Source organism: Stomoxys calcitrans, chromosome 1, assembly GCF_963082655.1.
Source record: "Stomoxys calcitrans chromosome 1, idStoCalc2.1, whole genome shotgun sequence".
Classification (NCBI taxonomy): domain Eukaryota; kingdom Metazoa; phylum Arthropoda; class Insecta; order Diptera; family Muscidae; genus Stomoxys; species Stomoxys calcitrans.
In genome coordinates, this window is record NC_081552.1 from 173,449,965 (window position 1) to 173,469,400 (window position 19,436).

Consider the following 19,436-nt stretch of genomic DNA (forward strand, 5'->3'; position numbering starts at 1 on the left):
AACAGCCTTTCCAAAGATTCGAAGAAGTTCTTTGTAGCTTCTAGCCAGTTACGTTCTACGCCAAAGCGCCGCCTGGCTGACCGCATATGAACATCGTGACAATGTAATCGAGCTGCCGTTTCTATATAGTCTTCAATACTTTCAGGATAGATAAGACTTCCGTCTGAAAACGCTGCACCCACTCAAAATAAAGCTAGCAAAATATCGATGACACTATCGATACTATCGACATTTTAGTATATATCCATTGATATTATCGGCAAAATTCCGCTATTTCGCTAATCGTCCTTCTGGTTGCACCTGAAAATAGAATAGGAAGATACTAAAGACCTGACAACAAAGTACAAAGATCGAGAATGGCATTCAGTGCCTAAATGGGCGCACTCATTCTTGGGGCAGAGATTAGCACCACCGCGGTACCCTGTACATTTTCGATCATCCTGCAGAGGGCACAGTTGTCCAAAACTCGATGATAGAACAACCGCCGTCAATATCCATTGTATTATTCACGGCCTAAGCTCAAGCTCCTTAGGCCTATCGATTTGCTACAAGAGTAGAGCATATACAGTACTTTGTACAGTACAGTACAGTATACAATTCTTCGTCAGCTTAGTGAGCAGGCCACACCATCGTGGTATAGTAGAGACGGCGATAGCAAATCTGGAAGGAATGGAAGAGACCACACCTGTCATCAGAAAGTTTATGGTACATGTATGGCTAAAAGCTAGAGGACAGAGTGACCCTACCTTGAGGACCCAGGTACTGAGAGCTGTTACCGACTGCCTGAGCATAATACGGTCCTGCGGAATGCGTGAGGTGGTGTGGTGTTAACGTGAGGACGTCGATTGCGAACATCTTTACGGACAGTAAACTGACCATCGGGGCAATAACAACCAGGACGGTAAGATGACGAACAGTCTTGGAGTGTAAGAATGAGATTAGCGGCTACTCTGAGGATTGCACGATCTGCATTGTTTTGGTGCCGGGAGCGGTGTAAGGGGGAATGAGAGAGGAGCCGATTTGGCAGTGAAGGCCAGGGGGTAGCCGTCAATTAAGCTTGGGCATAGGCGACGAATGCATGTAACACTATGGGGCACCGAAACGGTGGGTAGGATGACGAAGATCCTATGGATAGATCCGGATCGTGAGAAGACGAGTCTATTGCTGAAAGGAAATAAGAATAGGAATCGAACTCACTTATGCATAAAAGCTGAGGCAACTGATATCTATATGAACATTCCGTTAAGGAACTGGGGCAAACTTCTCACAAATCAATGAGTGTTGTCCGATTCAATTCTAAGCTCAATGATAAGCAACCTCCATTTTGCAGCCGAGTCCGAAAGGCGTGACGCAGAGCGACACCTCTTTGGGGAGAAGTTTTTACATGGCAAAGTACCTCACAAATGTCGCCAGCTGATATTCCTGCCAGGACTCGAACCCAGGCGTTTAGCGTCATAGGCGGACATGCTAACATCTGCGCTACGGTATATATGGGAGCTACATTCAAATCTGAACCGATCTGGGCCGTATTGAACAGGGATATCAAGGAACCTAACACAAATCGCTATACCAAATTTCTGCGAAATCGGACAAAAAATGCGCCTTTTAAGGGCCCAAGACCTTCAATCGAAAGATCGGTTTATATGGCAGCTATATCTAAATCTAGACCAATCTGGGCTATACTGAACAAGAATATGGAGAGGCCTAACACAACTCACTGTCTCACATTTCAGCGAATCGCCTGATTTCTTTACAGAAATTCCCAAAATACCCATTTCGGCATTTTTAAGTCAATTTTCTTGGAAGGCTGCAAATATTTTTTAGTGCAAAAAATTTTTTGCATGGGTTTTTGGGACATATGGAGTAATAAAACACAAGTCCAAATAGGTGATCTGGGCTTTGCGTTTTGAAAACTCGAGGAGTTTTGCGATTTTTTAATCAAAAATTGCCTATTTTGCAGTCCATATAGCACCCGTTTATGTTGACATAGCTTATTTAATCTTCACTTAAGACGCATCTACAATATGTCCTATTTACAAGGGGAAAAAATTAAGCCATTGAGGCAAATAAGTTTTTGACCACAAAATGCAAAAAAAAATACACTTTTTGACTTTCAAACTGTACAAATTTTAACTGAATTATAGGAATCAACGGCGTACCGTAGCAAAGCCATTGTAAATTTTATCACCAATCCACATCGAACCACCAATGCCATTGGAAATACGCAAATTGCAAAGCTAGTCTCGGGCAAAGTTCCAAAAAGTAAAAATTAAAAGTCGAATATTCCCGTAAGCATTAAATATATTTTAGATCTCAAGCTTTTTGAAAGGATTTTCGAACCACACCTCAACAACCACCAAAAAGATTTGGCAGCCCGAGAGACTACCAATTTTAGGGCCCAACCTTGAAATTTTGCACATTATCTTGATAACAACTCACCTCTTACCACTTTAAATGTCTAACCTTTTTCAATTGGCATATTTTTTACTTGAGTTTTTCGATTCTACACCACTGTGCGTAAAATCATTTCGTATGTCTTTGCCCGGCTTTCGCGGCTAACAGACACCAGCACTTAGGTGGGACACAATACATGAACCGACTTGGGGCGTGGTTTGGAAAAATAAATTAGGGATGTTGTTAGAAGCACCGAATTTAGTATTCAGAGCGCACAACAAGCCGATTTTTGGCTTAGGTGCATAGGTCCATAGTGGCATGGGACGGATTGATATCTGCACCCTTTTTTCAACCTAACCTAATCTAATATTAAATTGAAATTACTATGTAAATGTAAATTTCTTCACGAACAGCACACTAATGAACTGTGCTTAGACTTCCCGAAATGCTGTCTAATTCATCAATCAAGGTGTCTACTCTACATAGCCCAGTCGACAAGATTCGAACATAGGGGTTCAGCGTCATAATCAAACCTCTGCGCCACGAAGAATTTCTATAATAATGATTATTCTAAGAGATATTTGAGCATGTGTAGGGTATGCGGGGCAGATGATAAGACGTTGGAACATTTCCTATGTCATTGCCCGGCTTTCGCGGATAACAGACACCGGCAATGGTACGGGCAACAATTAGGGATTTTGAAAGCAGCACGTATTTCCTGATTAAGATTTTCGTTTTCGAGATTACTTTTTAGTATTTAGAGCGCACAACAAGCCGATTACTGGCTTGGGTGTATGTCCATAGTGGCATGGGGTGGATTACTATTTGCACCCTCTTCTCAACCCAACCTAACCTAAACAGCGAAAATTTAAATTACTATGAAAATGTCGATTTTTTCACGAACATGCCCTTAACAAACTGTGGGGATTCCTCAATCAAGGCATCTACTTTCTATAGCTCATTCGAAAAGATCTGTCTTTTAGTAGATAGCATAACCCCCGCGAGATTATTTTCTAGTATTTTCAGCAAGATTCCAACTCATGAAGGAGGCCACCGTAGGTATTAGGCCAAATAAAATCTTCTCCCCAAAGAGGAGCCACGCCGTTCGGACTCTGCTATAGAAAGGAGGCCCCTTAAACTAAAATCGGACAGAAGTTTGCCCCTGTTCCTCAATGAAATAGTCATGGGTAACTTTGCATTAGTATTCAAGCTCAAGTGTTTAGCGCCCAACCTCTGTGTTTATGACTATTCTAAGAGATATATGAAAATATATGCTTTGTAAACTCCTAAAAGTATGCTACACATTTATTGATAATTCTTATCCTTAAAGTATACATAGTATTACACAAACATTCTCCCCAAACTAATCACATTCTCCACTGCCTTTTTTCCATTTCAGATGATTTTCGATGGCAATGCTGCCGTGCTACTGATCGGAACAACCTATGAAGAAGATTCCGGTGTATTTACCGTACGTGCAACCTCTTCCACTGGACAAGCTGAATCATCAGCCAAATTGACTGTAAAAAGTAAGGATTAATTAAAATAAAAAGTACCCATATCCCCCCTTTTTCAAAGAAAACGAACAAAGCCCCCTTAAACAAAAAAAAAACTAAAAAGAAAACACAAACAAAAACAATGAAACCCCCCGATTTGCTCCCAACAACATGTCGAACTAAATATGTGGGAGCAAAAGTTATTTTTTTGTACTATAAAAATGAAATGAATTCAATAACGAAATGAAATGAAACGAATCAACTAACCATAGAACTATACAAAAGAACAAAAAAACACAGGGGCTTACTTATTGAGGTATTATTAGAGAAAAGTGGAAACAGTCTACAACTAATCTACAAAAAAGCGGCGAAGAATTAATAAAAAAAAAAGACTGCTTTCACTTTTCAATAAGCACCCCTGGGAAAAAAGAGAACAACTCAACTAAACTAAAACAAAAACCTAGTCCTAATCTTAAGTTTGGATTTGTCCAAAGAAAATGTTTGCTTTTTTATATAGATTTTTTTTTTAACTAAGAAAACCAAAAATTTTGCTTAACTCAAAGATATTTCGAGAATTAACTATTTATTAACTAACTGTGAGCAAAATGAAGAAAAACAAAAAAAAAAAAATGGAAAATAAAATTTCTCCAGCAAAAAAAAAAACGAGTTAACCAAAGAAAATAAAAATTAAGAAACATAAGTTTTCTTATGTTGTCGACATTAGGAGGCTAACTAAAGGAGGCTTTATTGGGGAAACACTGGACATTAGCAAGGGCACAACCATATATCAAGAAGGGCGAGATATATTTCTTTTTAAAAAAAAATCTATGCCGAAATCACATACTTGGGACTATTAGGGAGGGTGGCGCAAAAGAAGAATCAATAAGATTTTTTTTTTTTAGTTCTATTAAATCAAGATCTACTCAAACATATCTTTTTTTTCAAACTTTTTCTTTCATTTTTATACAACTTTTTTTTCTGCCCACCCTAATGTGCTCACCTAAAATCCTGTATATGTGTTCGCATTCAAAGTGTCAGAATCTTTTCGAAATAGATTCGACACAACAGATTTCAAGTAAATTTTTTTTTTTGCTGCCTTTGATACATTTCGTTGGAGGCCCGTGTGCAAAACACACCATCACTCCTACATAGTAATTAGCATAAAATATAGCCATATGTATGTATGTATGAATATCTATGGCTCTGACCGTCTGTCTGCCTGTATGTATAGCAGCGGCGGTTGGATGACAAAGAAAAGAATATTGCTCCAAACCCATTTTCAGCAGAAAAACCAAAAAAAAAAAGAAAGCAGAATGCAAAAGATATTGAAAATTTTCAAAATTAGACGCATGTTCTTTCTGTCTGTCTCTCTATCGCTTACGCTACCATGTATGTCTGTCTGTCTGTCTGTCCATCCATCTTTCATGGTGTGTAGCCCACAAAATGTATTACAAACAACATTAAGAAATAAGCAGAAAATATATTTAAAAAAAAATAATAATAATAATACGTGCGCAAAAATTGCTGTAGTTTTCAATACTCTTTTCATTTTTGCGGTAAATTCTAAGGAAATTCAACTCTCACACACACACACACACACTACCAACCAAACCCAGAGATTAGCTAGAAGATCCGCAAGATTGCAAGCAACTCTGAAATTTATTATCAAAAGGGTGGGTGTCTGTTGAAAGCTTGAAATCATCATATGTATATATGATCTACAAACACCACAGAAATAAAACAAAAAAAAAAAACAATTCCTCCAGCAGGTTTCCCCCATGGCTGCCAAAACAGAAAAAAAAACAAAAGTTTTGGTAACAGATTTTATTTATTTTTGATAAATCTTGGGCTTTTTCTTTCTTTCTTTTTTTTTAAAGATTATAAATAAAAATAATAACTACCAGAACCTTTAATAATGAATTTTTTATATTACCACAGAGTTTTCTTTTGAAATAAAACACATTATATATATTTTTTTTAATATTAATTTTTATTTACACCCTTTGAGTGATTTTTATTAATTACAATCATAAATAATATGAGTAAATACTTACGTTTTTTAAACCAAAAATCCCCTCGTCTACGCACATGTTTAAGGGCCTTCTTGGCGGCGGCAACAAAAACAACACCACGTTTAACAATGCGAAATCTGTGGTTTCTAACAAAAATTTTTCAAGAATTCTTTCTTTGACACATAATTTTATAGTCATCTAATGATTTAAATTATGATTGTCATGTGGCAATCGTTGCTAATCATACGCCACTTCCTCCTCCTCCTCCTCCTTCTTCTGGTTCGCCTACCCAAAAAAGTTGTTGAGCCCCTTACGACTACTGTGGTGAGCGTGCAGCGTCTTTTGGTTATTGCCACCTGCAACATCCATATGTCGCATTGCTCATGCCAGCCATGATTAATTTAATTAAATGAAAAATAAACACAAACAACAAAAATATCAGCCAAACTAGCAAGAGCAGCAACAACAAACACAATGACAACAACATTGTTTGGTAATTCGTCAGCTATGCAATTGTTGAGGTTGATTCACATGGCTATTTTAGCCCGGCCAGTATAGATGCATACTATGAGTGTAGCCTTCTTCTTCACGGCTCACCATCTGCTGGGGGACCTAAAACTGCAGAAGAAATTAAAAAAAAAGTAAAGTTCTTTTAGTATTTTTTTTTTCTTTTGGTTAATAAAACAAAAAAGCAAACCTTTTTCTTTGAGTTAAAATCCAATCATCTTGAATTTTGAGAAGTTAATTATCCTTTGAGCAAAATATAATACTCCAAACAAGTAACCATCGAAGAACAACCAAGCCAACCAACCAACAAATCAAATGGTTTATTAAGTCTTATTTAAAACAAAAAAAAAAACAATGTATCACTTTAAGTTCTATTATTTATAATTCTTTCTTTAATCATAACAATAGTATTTTTCCTTAAAATTAATAATTTCTATCAATAAAACAATTAAATGTTTAATAATTTTATTTAAAACTAAAAAACAAAAACCAAGCCTTATAAAGAGATAACACATATTTAAAAGGAAATTCAATTAGTTAAAGGGATTAATCATATTTAAAATGGAATTTAAATCGCTACAACAATAAATCACATTTAAAAGGAAGTTCTAATATTAAAGGGGATTTTTTTTTTTTTTTGTATAAAAAAAGTTTTGCTATAAAAAGGGAATGCATGGGAATGTCTTGTATTTTTTTCACATTTTTGAAAGTCAATCAACAACCGTATTCACAGAACTTAATGAAGCCTTAAAAAAGTTTATTTGTCAGATCTATAAGGGAAATCTTTCTACTAAATATATTTCAAATCTACATTAAGTATTAAAATTACCGGTGCAGGAGTTTTGTTTATTCTATTACTTTCGTATGATTAATTTGAAAGAGTTAGGAACTTTTGGGATTAACAGAGTTGAACTCCATAGAATTTTCTAAACATCTTACGGCTATATTTACAAAACTTAATGAAGCATTAAAATAGATATCTTTGGCAGTTCCATAAAAAAATCTATCAAATAAACCAATTTAAAAGTTTCGTTAGGTTTTATAAATAAGTCAGTTTAAGTTTAGTAGGAATTTTTTAAATTTTCCTATGCATTTCAAATTAGGACAGAGAAGAGTTTTTTTTTTTAATGTGAAATGCAAGTCTTTAATTAGATTTGAGTTTAGAATGATGAAAACATAAATCCAGCTAGCTTTGAAAGCCATGAAGAGAAAATTCCCATTACCATATTTAATTTTCTTTCAAAGTAAATGACTTTCAAGGAATTTTTTGTGATTTTTTAAGAGATTGGAAATTTTTGTAACGTCTACATAGTGTTAAGGGACTTCGCCTTTATATTATTTATTACTGAATTCGAAGCCATAAAGCAAAGTTCTATGCTGTGCTATTCTTTGAATAGAAAGCATTGGACGAAATGATCTATAGCCGGACAATATCCTGCAATGGAATCTAAATATTTATATACATTCTTGGAACTAGTTTTCAGTTTTAGACTTTCAAACATGTCAATATTTTCATGGTAGAAGATTTTATCTAAAGATAATCCTAGCTAAAAATGTCCATATATTGAAAGCTTACATAGAGAAAACCTTCGGTTATGACTTCTCATCAACTTGTTAGAATATTTGCTATATATTTCCCTTCAACACATTTTACTCACATTTTAAGATCACAAAATAGCAAATTATTAACTTTATAAGTTTCTAGAACTGGACGAACAAACCTATGTTTTCATAGAAAAGTGTAATTATAAACAATATAAAATATTGTTTGCAAGTCTCAAAGTTTCTTTAAGACTCACTAAAAAATTTCTTAGAATATATGCTACAAGGTTTTCAAAATAACCCAGCAAAACTTGTACTTTCTATCCTATATTTAATGTAATGAATTAAAATTGAGCTGTCATAGCAAGAACTCTATTTTTTCTTCAGCCATATCAGTGAATTATATTAAAAGTAGATAATTCATTGAACAAAATGGAATATAGCCTGCAGTGGTCCTGCAAAGGAATCTCAAGTAGAAATTCTTCCCTTAAGAAACTAGTTAATGGAATTGGAAATACAAATTGTCCAGAGTTAAGAAGACAATTAAACATAACAAAGAAACTTTTCCTTTCAACATATGTTTTTCTCCAAATAAAAGCACAAAACAGTATATCCCAACTAAAATTTTCCTGTAGGAGGTTCAACTTTTCTTACTTCTGCTGAAAAATGAGTTTAAATAAAATCAAATCCTTAAACTCAAAACTTAAGTTCAGTGAACATTTCTCTGTTGTGGTATAGTCTTTGATGTATAGTGATTTAACTTCAAATATCACATGTAGTTAGCTTAAAATTCAAAATATATTATCGTTTGAAGTTTTCTTAAAGAAATCTTCTTAACTGTATAAAAAGAGGCAATGGTATACAGGAAACCTTTTTAATTTACAATGAATAATATATCATTAATATGCCAGATATAGCAAATGTGCCAAGAACACATAGTGGTTGACTTTTTCATAAACAATTTGTTCTTACTCTTTTTAAACCATGGAACTTGTCAAGCCATGGCGATTCAAGAAGAAAATTTTAATAAATTTGTACATATTAGAATAATAAAAACAAAAATTTAAATTTTCATAAATTTTTACATATATCAAAAATAATTTTTTTGAAGAAAGCAAAAAGTTGCCTTGTTTTATACCACACGAAACGATTCAAGAATATTTTATAAATATTCAAGAAAAGAAATCAATGACAATGCTACACAAAGCAGCTTTCAAAGAAATGCAAATCTCTATAGTAATCTTCACAAAAACAATTTATACAACAACCTATACAGCAATCTAGACAACAATATATACTTTTGTATATACAGTACAAAGTTTACAAAGATAAACATACAGAAAAAGTTATCTAGATTCTTCTTTTAAAATAGACATTAATTAACGAAAAGCATTAAAGGCCAGCAAAACAGGGAAGACACTTATCAATATTATAAACTCCATATACGGTTTATCTGTTGCACTGTTAATTCTTCCCCAATATTCCTAAAATATATTCGCTCTGTTCAAGAAACATTCTTTTGGTCAATAAACTCTACGGAAACTCTGTGGTATAATAAATATAAAGATATGACAGGAAAAAAAGCATTTAGTCCAAAATCAATTAGATTTTTCTTTTTAATGACAGCTTATACTGAACTACTCTATGAATAGGAATAAAAAACAAAAATTGAAAGTAAACCTACCTAACATTTTGAGACTTAGTTGAGTTTAAGAAGATAAAAGATGTCTATCTTCACTATATGTAGAGAAAATCCTAAAAGAAAAGCAAGACTAATTCGAATATGTACGAGACAGTAGAAATTTTAATCTTTAATCAAAGTGAGTAGCCAAAAACAATTTCGTAATTCTTTTTAAAGAAAATAACTGAAAAAAAGTTCCCTATGTTCACTATATTTCTAGAAAATCTTAAAAGAAGTGCATTACTTCTATATTCATATGTAATATGATAGTAATCACGCTTCTGTGTCTCCAATATGAAAATTAAAATTTTAAACTTAAAGTACATAGATCATCAGTTAGGCTAAACCACAAAATGTTTCTTTTGAAAGATGCCAAGGAGATACATCTTTAAATCTTCTTAGTGAGAACAACATTTTTTTACCAATATCTTCAATATTAAGAGAAGAATTCAAAGTAGTTATAACATACAAATGTTTAGTTTAACAATCTTTGAGGTAAAATCCAAAGTCTCATCAACTATGAAAAGAAATCTTCGGAACGCTTAAAGTGAATATATCATCAGTTAGGCTAAACCACGAAATGCTTCTTTTGAAAGATGCCAAGGCGATACATCTTTAAACAAAATTTTTTTTACCAATATCTCCAATATAAAGAAAAAGTTTTTAAAGCAGTTATAACAAACAAATGTTTGGTTTAACAATCTTTGAGGTAAAATCCCAAGTCCTATTCACTTTTAAAGAAAGCTTCCAAAGTAGTTCTGGGATAATATTAAATCATTAAGTTTTTTGGCTTGAACAGCAATTAGTCTCCAATCTCGAAATTTCAAACAAAACACAAATCTTCTCTATTATAAGGTCCTGCACTGCATATACCTAATTGGCAAATTGTATATGTTGTAAAGATTAATAAAAATAACAAAAATAAACAAGTTGTTAGTTAAAAACCAAATCGATAAAACACAAAAAAATGTAAACTAAAATCTTTGAAGTAGCAAGCAATTGAAAATATCTGTAGTAAATATTATAAAATATGTAGGTATATTAGTTCTAAAGCTACGATATAACCTTTTTTTTGAGAATTCAAAATTTATTAAATAAAAAAAAAAATATATTAAGCCTAACTCTCTTATGACAAAGTCTTAGTGAAAATAACTTTAATTGCTATTAGGAAAAATTAAACTTAACTATCACTTGCAACATCTTTCTGGTAATCTATTTCATATGATAGGTGTATTGTTCACTATTTACCATTTAAGCTTAATTTAATATACTCATTTCGTTTGATTTGTTGGTATTGGTTGGTTGTTAAGCTATAGCTGTTATACATGTGATGTGGTGGTGTTTGTTTTCTTTTGAGATATTTGCGGTAAATTTAGTTGAAGATGTTGGTTTTGATAATTGCTGCTTTCTGTGAGATTTCGTTGAGAGAGTTAAAGTTGAAAGGTGGTGAATTTGATAATAGCTGCCTTGGCTTCATTGATAGAGGGAGAGAGAGTATAAGTTGAAAGCAGTGTTTTGGATAAATGATGCATTCTCTGATATATCATCGAAAGAGATTTTTCGTTTAAAGACGCAGAGTTTAAGTCGAAAGCAGTGATTTGAATTAATATTTTATTGTTTTTGATATATCGTTGAAAGAGATTTTTGGATTGTAAAGAACTTTAAGTTGTTTATGATTTTTGCTAAATGATTTTTATTTATTTCATTTCTAATGAAACATAAATTCTTTTTTTTTAAGGCGTCAAGCCTCAAACTTACTTTTTTTTTTAATTTCAAGCATAATTATATATATTTTTTTTTTAAATCTACATATACACACACACGTATAGATGTCATTTCCTATATGCATAAATATCATGTGTATATATAAGTACAGGGCCATGATTTATGATTTCATTTCGTTGTTTCATTACTTTTTTTTTTAATATATATATAAACATACTTATTTATACATGTATGTATAATTATGTATACCCTCACTTGTTTTAATGATTTAGTTATTTTACTTGTAGTATGTTGCATGAGATTTTATAATTATGTTTTTTTTTCCTTTTGTCATTTTCGCCTTTTTTCTGTGTTTTCTCTTCTTTATATATTCATATATATTTCTACTAATATCACACACACACATTTACATATATAAAGAATTTTTCTCTCAATAATTCAAATCAAAAATCCAAAATAATCACAACGAAATCTGTTTTTGATGTTTGTTGGGTTGTTTGTTTTTTCATTTTTCTTTTTTTAATTTTTTCTAAAACGAAATTTCTTTTTTATTAAACATGTGTTTGAATGTGTTTTTTTATTTTGTTACAAAAAAGGACGGCAAAAATTTGTTTTTTTTTAATTTTTTCATAAAAAATTTGCTGCTTTAATTTTATTTATTTTTTAAATTTAATCTCTAAAATGTTCTTTTGTTTTATTATTTTTTGTGGAAAAAAGCGCGCTTTACTAAAAAAAGCTTAATCGTAAAATACTCATGCGACTCAGGCTTCTTTTTATGTTTTATTTTTGTATGAAAAAAAAACAAAACGTTATTTTTAGCTCATCATTTTGTAAACATGTTAAACATTCATAGCAAGCACAAGATTTAAGCTATTCTCATACAAAACAAAACACAATTTTGCTCAAAACAAAAGGAAAAACAAAATTTCAAATGTTATTCTGCGTTCTTTTGATAATTCATCTTTCATAAATCTTGTGTTTGCTTATACCCTTTGAAAAAAAATTATCCTTCATCTCTTTCATTTATGTTTAAACAATTTTTTGTTAGTGTTTTTTAATACAATTTTATGTTTTTTTTTATTATTATTATTTTATTTTAAATGTATATTTGTTGTTTAATTAATAAAACAAAATTATAACATTCTTTTAAAAGAAGAAAAGAAAACAAAAAATGTTCTTTGGAATGCCGCCGCTTGCTTCATTTTGCCGCCTTTTTTCTTGTTGTTAAGTTTAAGAGCACCGAATATCAGACAACACAGGTAAGTGTTAACCGTTAATTAAATTTAATTTTATTCAAAACGAGCCCGGCGATTGTTCAACTTAACGCGTCTGCTTCATTTAGAAGACTGATGTGGGCCCTCTTGGTTATTCTGTGCATTGGTCTGCCAGCGGCAGCACAGTGCCGCCAATGCCGCTGTAGGCGGCGACGTTGACGACAGAAAACGATGCCGCAGCAGCAGCATAGACGTATTTTTTCGTAATTCAATTGTTTGCCCCACCAGGTGGTGACGTAGCACAGCCAACATCACCACCGCCATCAACAGCATCAGACGAGAGCAGAACACACGCTGAGTTATTTATAAATTCACCTCCCCATTAGTGCTGCTTACTAGTGTTGGCGCTCTTGTTGATGATTTCTGATGGTGATGATAATGTTGTGGTTCTTGTTGTTATTGGCGGTGGTGGGGTCTGCTTTCTCAACATCGCCAGCTAGCTGTGATGATTTTGCCGTTAAATAAAAAAAAAAAGAGTTTCGAAAGAAAGTGGGATAGTGTTTGGTTTAAATTATGTTTGTTGTTCTATTTTCTTTACCTGTTACACATATACTGTAGGCTTGTGTGTATGTCTATATTGTTGTATGTACACATAAACATACAAACATATATAAACTATTTATTTATATGTAGACCAAAGCTGACGTGTGTTATACTTAAAAAAAAAAAAAACACCAAGCACCTACATATATTTAAGCATATACGTATACTTTGGGTGTTTTTCTAGAGAATGTTTGGTGCCACACTTCTCACTTGTGCCAACAAATACTTTTACTTTTTGTCTATTTCTAACCTGCAGATATTTCGAAAATTCATATCCATGCATACAACCATTCTCAACCGCAAAGTTTTTTTTTGCGTTCGATGTTTGTTTTTCAATCGTCTGTTTTTCCCGCTCCTCCCAAGAAACAACAAATATTAATTTTCATGAAAAGTATAACTTTGACTAATTTCAGTGACTTTTGGCTTTCGTCCCACTCAGACGAAAAAAGCGAAAGCATATGCGGTGGGGGATCGATGATATCCATATTTTCTATATATTCCCTAAGATCTGTCGCAAAATTCAATGACTATATAAATTTATTTTTCACACCTTGATTCATCATCAGGCGGTGGCATTGTTTTTGCAACACATCGACCAGCCACCAAAGAGTGAACGTATTCGAAAATGATTCATGCAAAAAGTGCTGCCAATACACCTCCCAGTTAGGGGTCTTTGGAATCGATGATGAGTTGAGTAACATTTTTAAAATTAAATTTACAATTCATCAATGTCTTGCATGCGGTATTTAGAGACTACACTTTTTATTATTTTCTGTGAGCTGTCGTCCGAAATGATCCAATGACAAAAACAAGATGTTTTCAATTAGTCCACCCAATAAGTGCTTTCACCTATTAAGTTCGATTATGTATATCGTGATGTTTCATTGCTCTCGCAATGACTAATATTTGTATTCAATTAAAAACAATTTTTTGTAGTTAGTTTTGCCCATGGTCCATTATTCCTTTAATCATGCAAGAAACATTTATTCTTCTGCCTTATTTCTGCTTGAGCTTCAAACATGTCGAAAAACAACAGTACTCGTACCGATTTTAATAAATTCCTTCTAAAGCTGGTTATTTATAAACCACAAGCAAACATACTATAGTGGTTCGAAATTCCGTTGCATTTTCATTAGCTCTTTCACGGATATACCAAACATTCGAAATACTTGGGATAATTGAACAATTTCTTGGTTAGACTATTAATCAAGGTAAGGAATGCATAGCCATGTGATGATACAATCAACTTTTTATAGACTTGAACCGATTGCTTATAAATGGTATGGCAAATGTTAAACTCTGACCACAAAATCCCACAGGGTTCTTCAAGAAAATAATCACACTTCAGAGGGGCCGCATGTCAGTGAGGCTAAGAACTAAGGACCAGAGAATGGCACCAATTCAAACTCAAACTACCTTGCAAACTCAAAAAACTAAAACAAAATAGATAAATTCATTCCTTCGAACAATCTTTTTGCCAAATGAATGCTGATGGTTTCACGTACGTTTCGAAGTTTTCGAAATATTTCTGTGAAAGCAATCAACGTTGACATTGACATTATTGCTTTGTTTCTGCAACCAAAATCAGTACTGTGTAGTAATTTAGGGAAAAGAGTCTTTTTGTATGCTTATGTTGAATGAGCAGGATAGTAGGATAAAGCCGACAGTATTTTCTTAAATATCCCGGATAGTCAAATCCTGTTAACGACCAACCAGATCAGAATGAAGTGTAATTGTTAACTTTAGATCTCAGTAAAACTCAAAGTGCCAAAAAAGTCTGAATTGCAAATTTCCCCAAGAATATTCCATTAAGGAACAATGGGGATAATTCTCTCATGTCAATGAGTGTTGTCTGATTCCGATTTTAGTTAAATGGCAATAATGAATAAGAACTCCCTCTTATTAAAAAACACTTGTAAACAAATTGAAAAATGAATTCCCTAAGGAATAAGATATAACTTTATATATTCATTTCGATGATGATGATGGGCAACAACTCTTTCGACTGCGATCACTAATAAAATTCGGGCGATCAAAAGTTTCGAATCCTCTAAACCAAAAATGCAATATTCCCGTAAGCATTGTATTCCGGAAAAGCGAAGATACTTTTCTCATATCATTGCGTGCTTTCCGATGCATGTGAGTTTAGGTTTAAGTGGCAGTCTGCCATCAGACTCACTAAGACGGTTTCGTTAATTGTTAAACCACAGGAACAGGAGAAGGAAGATGTCTACTAGTTCCTGACAAAAATGCAAATATTCTCATAAGCATTGTATTTCGGAACAGCGAAGATACTTCTCTCATATCATTGCGTGCTTTCCGATGCAAGTTAGTTTAGGTTTAAGTGGCAGTCTGCCATCAGACTCACTAAGACGGTTTCGTTCATTGTTAAACCACAGGAGAAGGAAGATGGCTACTAGTTCCTACCGTTGACCTATCCAGATCGCTTTAAAAAGCCCAGCAACTTGCGAAGGTTTTTATGCGCTAAATCAGTTATAATAGAAATGAAAATCTTAAATGAAACTGCCAGTGCGCGAAAAACTGGCAACAGATGTTCTATAGTCTCTTCTTTCTCGATTTCCCACAGCAGAAGTCGTTATTTACAATCTTCAGTCTGTCAGCATGTTAACCGATCAGACAGTGACCTGTCATGGCGGATACACTGAATGAGAAGTCTGTTCTAGCTACCGACAGCAACGCGGTCTACATTGGGTCGAATAATATTTGACTGCCAATGAGGGACAGACACAGCAGATGCTTTATAGTTTCCTCTTTCTCGACGTTTTACAGCTTCTGCAGAAGTCGTTACTGTCAAACATTGAACTGTCATGACGGACACAATGACTGTGACATCTGTTCTAGCTTGCGACAGCATAGCGAAAGACCTCTTCATGTCTTGAATGGGTCACATTTTTTGGAGTGTTCACAACCCACACTTTGTGACCAGCTGTCATTCGTTACTCTTCTGGCCTGATCCTGAAAACTTAGCTTACATGTCGTTGGAGGTGTACCCACAAATTCCAGATTTTCGCAAGCTCGTCTGCTTTACATTTCCCTGGAATATCTCTGTGGACCGGCACCAACAACAGGTGAATTTTGAATGGTCCAGCCATCTCGTAAAGAGACCTACGACAGTAGTGTGCGGTTTGAGTTAAGAAATATGTTCCCCAGAAATTCAATGGTTGCTCGGCTGTCTGAGAAGACAGTTGGCCCGGCACCAACAACAGGTGAATTTTGAACGGGCCAGCCATCTCGTAAAGAGACCTACGGCAGTAGAGTGCGGTTTGAGTTAAGAAATATGTTCCCCAGAGATTCAATGGTTGCTTGGCTGTCTGAGAAGACATTTATGCCATTCGTAGCTATGACATTATACTCGTATTTTAGCCATTACAGCACTTCTTTAACCCCAAAGATCTCCACTTAATACACACTACAGAGTTCGGGTAATTATCTCGATATGACCAGCACTAGTTCTTTAGAATACACCCCAAAGGTCACCTGGTTGTTTAGTTTGGAACCATCCGTATAGAAGTCTATGTAACTGCTATTACCACGGATATCGAAGTTCTATTCAGTTTTATCAGGAATAGTGGTACTGTCCACAGGCATTAGGTGCAGCATTAAAATCAGTGTATCAGATGGTGACGTCCTCAGTGCGGTTGTAATGCATAAACAAGCCATCATTTAAATTCGGCTGAGTATTGAACAGTTTTTGGACTTTTGAAGCACCTTCCGCCAAACCACAACACCATATAGCATTGTAGATCTGATTATACACTCAGTGCATGACACGCGGTTTAAACCCATTAACATTTGCCAATGGCACTCTTCCAGGTACATTGCTTTTTCTCTCCAAAATGTTGAATTTGTATTTTGAGCTTTCAACAAATGGACCTTTTTTTTCTCCCAAGGAGACAGATGCCACTGGGATAATTTGTATACCCTGCAGAACTGCCGTCTTAGACGGATTTATGCCTAGAACACTTTCGGTAGCCCATTTCACTGTGACATGTAGAGCTTCCTGATGTATATCCCTACGAGTTCTGGGAAATTTTTCCCTTACTGCCAGAGCCCGTCATCAACATACGCGACAACTATTACGTCCTTTTCTTCCAGAGAGAATAAAATTTTTTAATGGCTATATTTCACAGTAGAAGAGACTTTCTCCTCCTTGAGGTGTCCCTCTGCTAGCATTGTCTGCAATAATGCATCTTATGGTAAAAAAGTTGTTAACACATTTTCTTATGGTTGAATTTATGGTTAGAAACCCCAGTTCCTTCATGATTGGTGTAATTTTTTACATTATTGAAAGCACCCAATAAATGCTACCATTGTGTATTCCTTGACAGCGTGATAACCCTCTATGAAGCCGACTAGGTCTTGAAAGTCTGTTTCAGTGGACTTGCCCCTACTATATGCATGCTGGTGTCGAGACTGGCGATCTCCTGGGATCTTTGCCCTGTGTCTATCAACCATTCTTCAGTCTTCAGCATAAAGGATGACAGACTAATAGGACGAAAATCTTTCCCATTCGTGTGATTAGGTTTCCCTGCTTTTGGAATACCATCTCACAGGTATACGACATGATACAATCAGAGTACATCTCTTTAAGCCAAGCTGGCTCTCTGGCTATCGGAAAAAGATTATAATTCAACCGGTGATACATCATCAGGGCCTGACGATTTAAACTAATCGAAACTTTTTAACTTTTTTTTCGACTAAAACACAATTTCCCCAACTACCTCCGACGAATGCATATCAGTGACAACCTCCGACGAATGCACATCAGTGACAACCTTTTCTGGCGCCACGCTGTCCATTGGAGATTCCCCGAGAAATGTGTGTCGATGAGTAGTTCCAGTGTTTCCTCACTCGACATTGTCCCGACATTCTCTGATTTCTAAATGTATGCTACGGTAATAGGTTTAAAGCACAAAAAATGAGCTACAAAGCCGGAGGCCACGACAGCCAAATGGTAATTAGCAAAAACAAGTAAAAGCGTGCTAAGTTCAGCCTGGCTGAATCTTGGTCACCCACCAGCATGGCTACCGCTAAAAATGTACCCTTAGTAACTGAGTTTGTATATGAATTATTCTGTTCTCTAGAAGTCATATGGGAATATCGGTACTAAGGGAGCCTATATCACCAAATTGACCGATTCGGATAAAACTTGGCACTGATATCGTTAGTCATAACTTAAACCTTTGTTCCAAATATCAACCAAATCGGATAAAGATTGAGGCTTCTAAGGGCTCAAGAAGTCAAATCCGGGGATAGGTTTATAGGGGAGCTATATCTCTTTCTAGCCCAATTCGGGTCATACTTGGTATGGATATTGGAAGAAGTAATGTAAGTCCTTGTTCCAAATTTCAGCCAAATCGGATGAAACTTGAGGCTTCTAAAGGCTCAAGAAGTCAAATCAAGGTATCGGTTTATATGGAGGCCTTATCCAAATCTGAACCGATATGGCCCATTTGTAATCCCCAACGACTTACATCAGAAAACTTCATTTCAGTGACTTCAAGAATGACATCTTCTCTGCTAAACATAGTTCTCTTCTTCATTAGCTCGAATCCCCTTAAAGGAAAAAAACTCAAACCTATTTGCATTTCGCTAGACTTATGTCAAAAATGTTCACCTCCGCTGAAGAATGAAAGATAGTTAAAAGTCTTATAACTTGATTCCTCTAGGTGCAGAGAAGACAAAACAAAGGAAGACGAATTTCAATAGAGCAATACGAGTATATTACAAGTTCTTCATACAGCTTTACTTATGAAAAAGTCCTTAGATGATGCTTCATACATTTCATTTCTTCGTATGCTCTTTAAATCACAATAAGTAGAGGTGATAATCTCTTGCATAATAAGAAATCATAAATGCTTGATTTAAGAGAGAGAGAGACAATCTGAGACAGAGAGACTTCATATGGACAATTTAGTTCATTGCTCTGTTCAACCTGTTCTTTAAAACCTCCGACATCTTCCCTTCCTTAAAAACAATAAGAATATTCCTAAAATATAAAAATTTGTTGTATACCCACAACAACGATTAGGCCACCATTTCGTTAAATTCAGTTTCACTTCTACATATCAACTATTGTCAGTGAAGTTACAGGTTCATTATGGTCTGATAAATACTATGATAGTTTCGGTCAAAAGCAATCCACATCTTAGATTGTGTCTAGGATAGTAAATCAGTTTTATCATTTACAAAGGAGAGAATGAAGTGAGTTTCCTTAATCTAATAGCATTGGTTGCAATGT

General features: G+C 34.4%; 1 protein-coding gene across 4 annotated transcripts in view; it reads left to right on the forward strand.

The window, feature by feature from the left end:
• LOC106081518 (titin) overlaps window positions 1-19,436 on the forward strand; it is a 178,603-nt gene that overhangs the window by 43,016 nt on the left and 116,151 nt on the right. For 3 of the 4 annotated variants that reach the window (XM_059360572.1, XM_059360574.1, XM_059360575.1), the window contains exon 13: window positions 3,794-3,923. The exons of the other annotated variant lie outside the window; for it this stretch is intronic. In XM_059360572.1, the coding sequence (XP_059216555.1) occupies window positions 3,794-3,923 (130 nt within the window). The remainder of the gene's footprint in view (window positions 1-3,793; window positions 3,924-19,436) is intronic. 4 annotated transcript variants of the gene reach the window in all.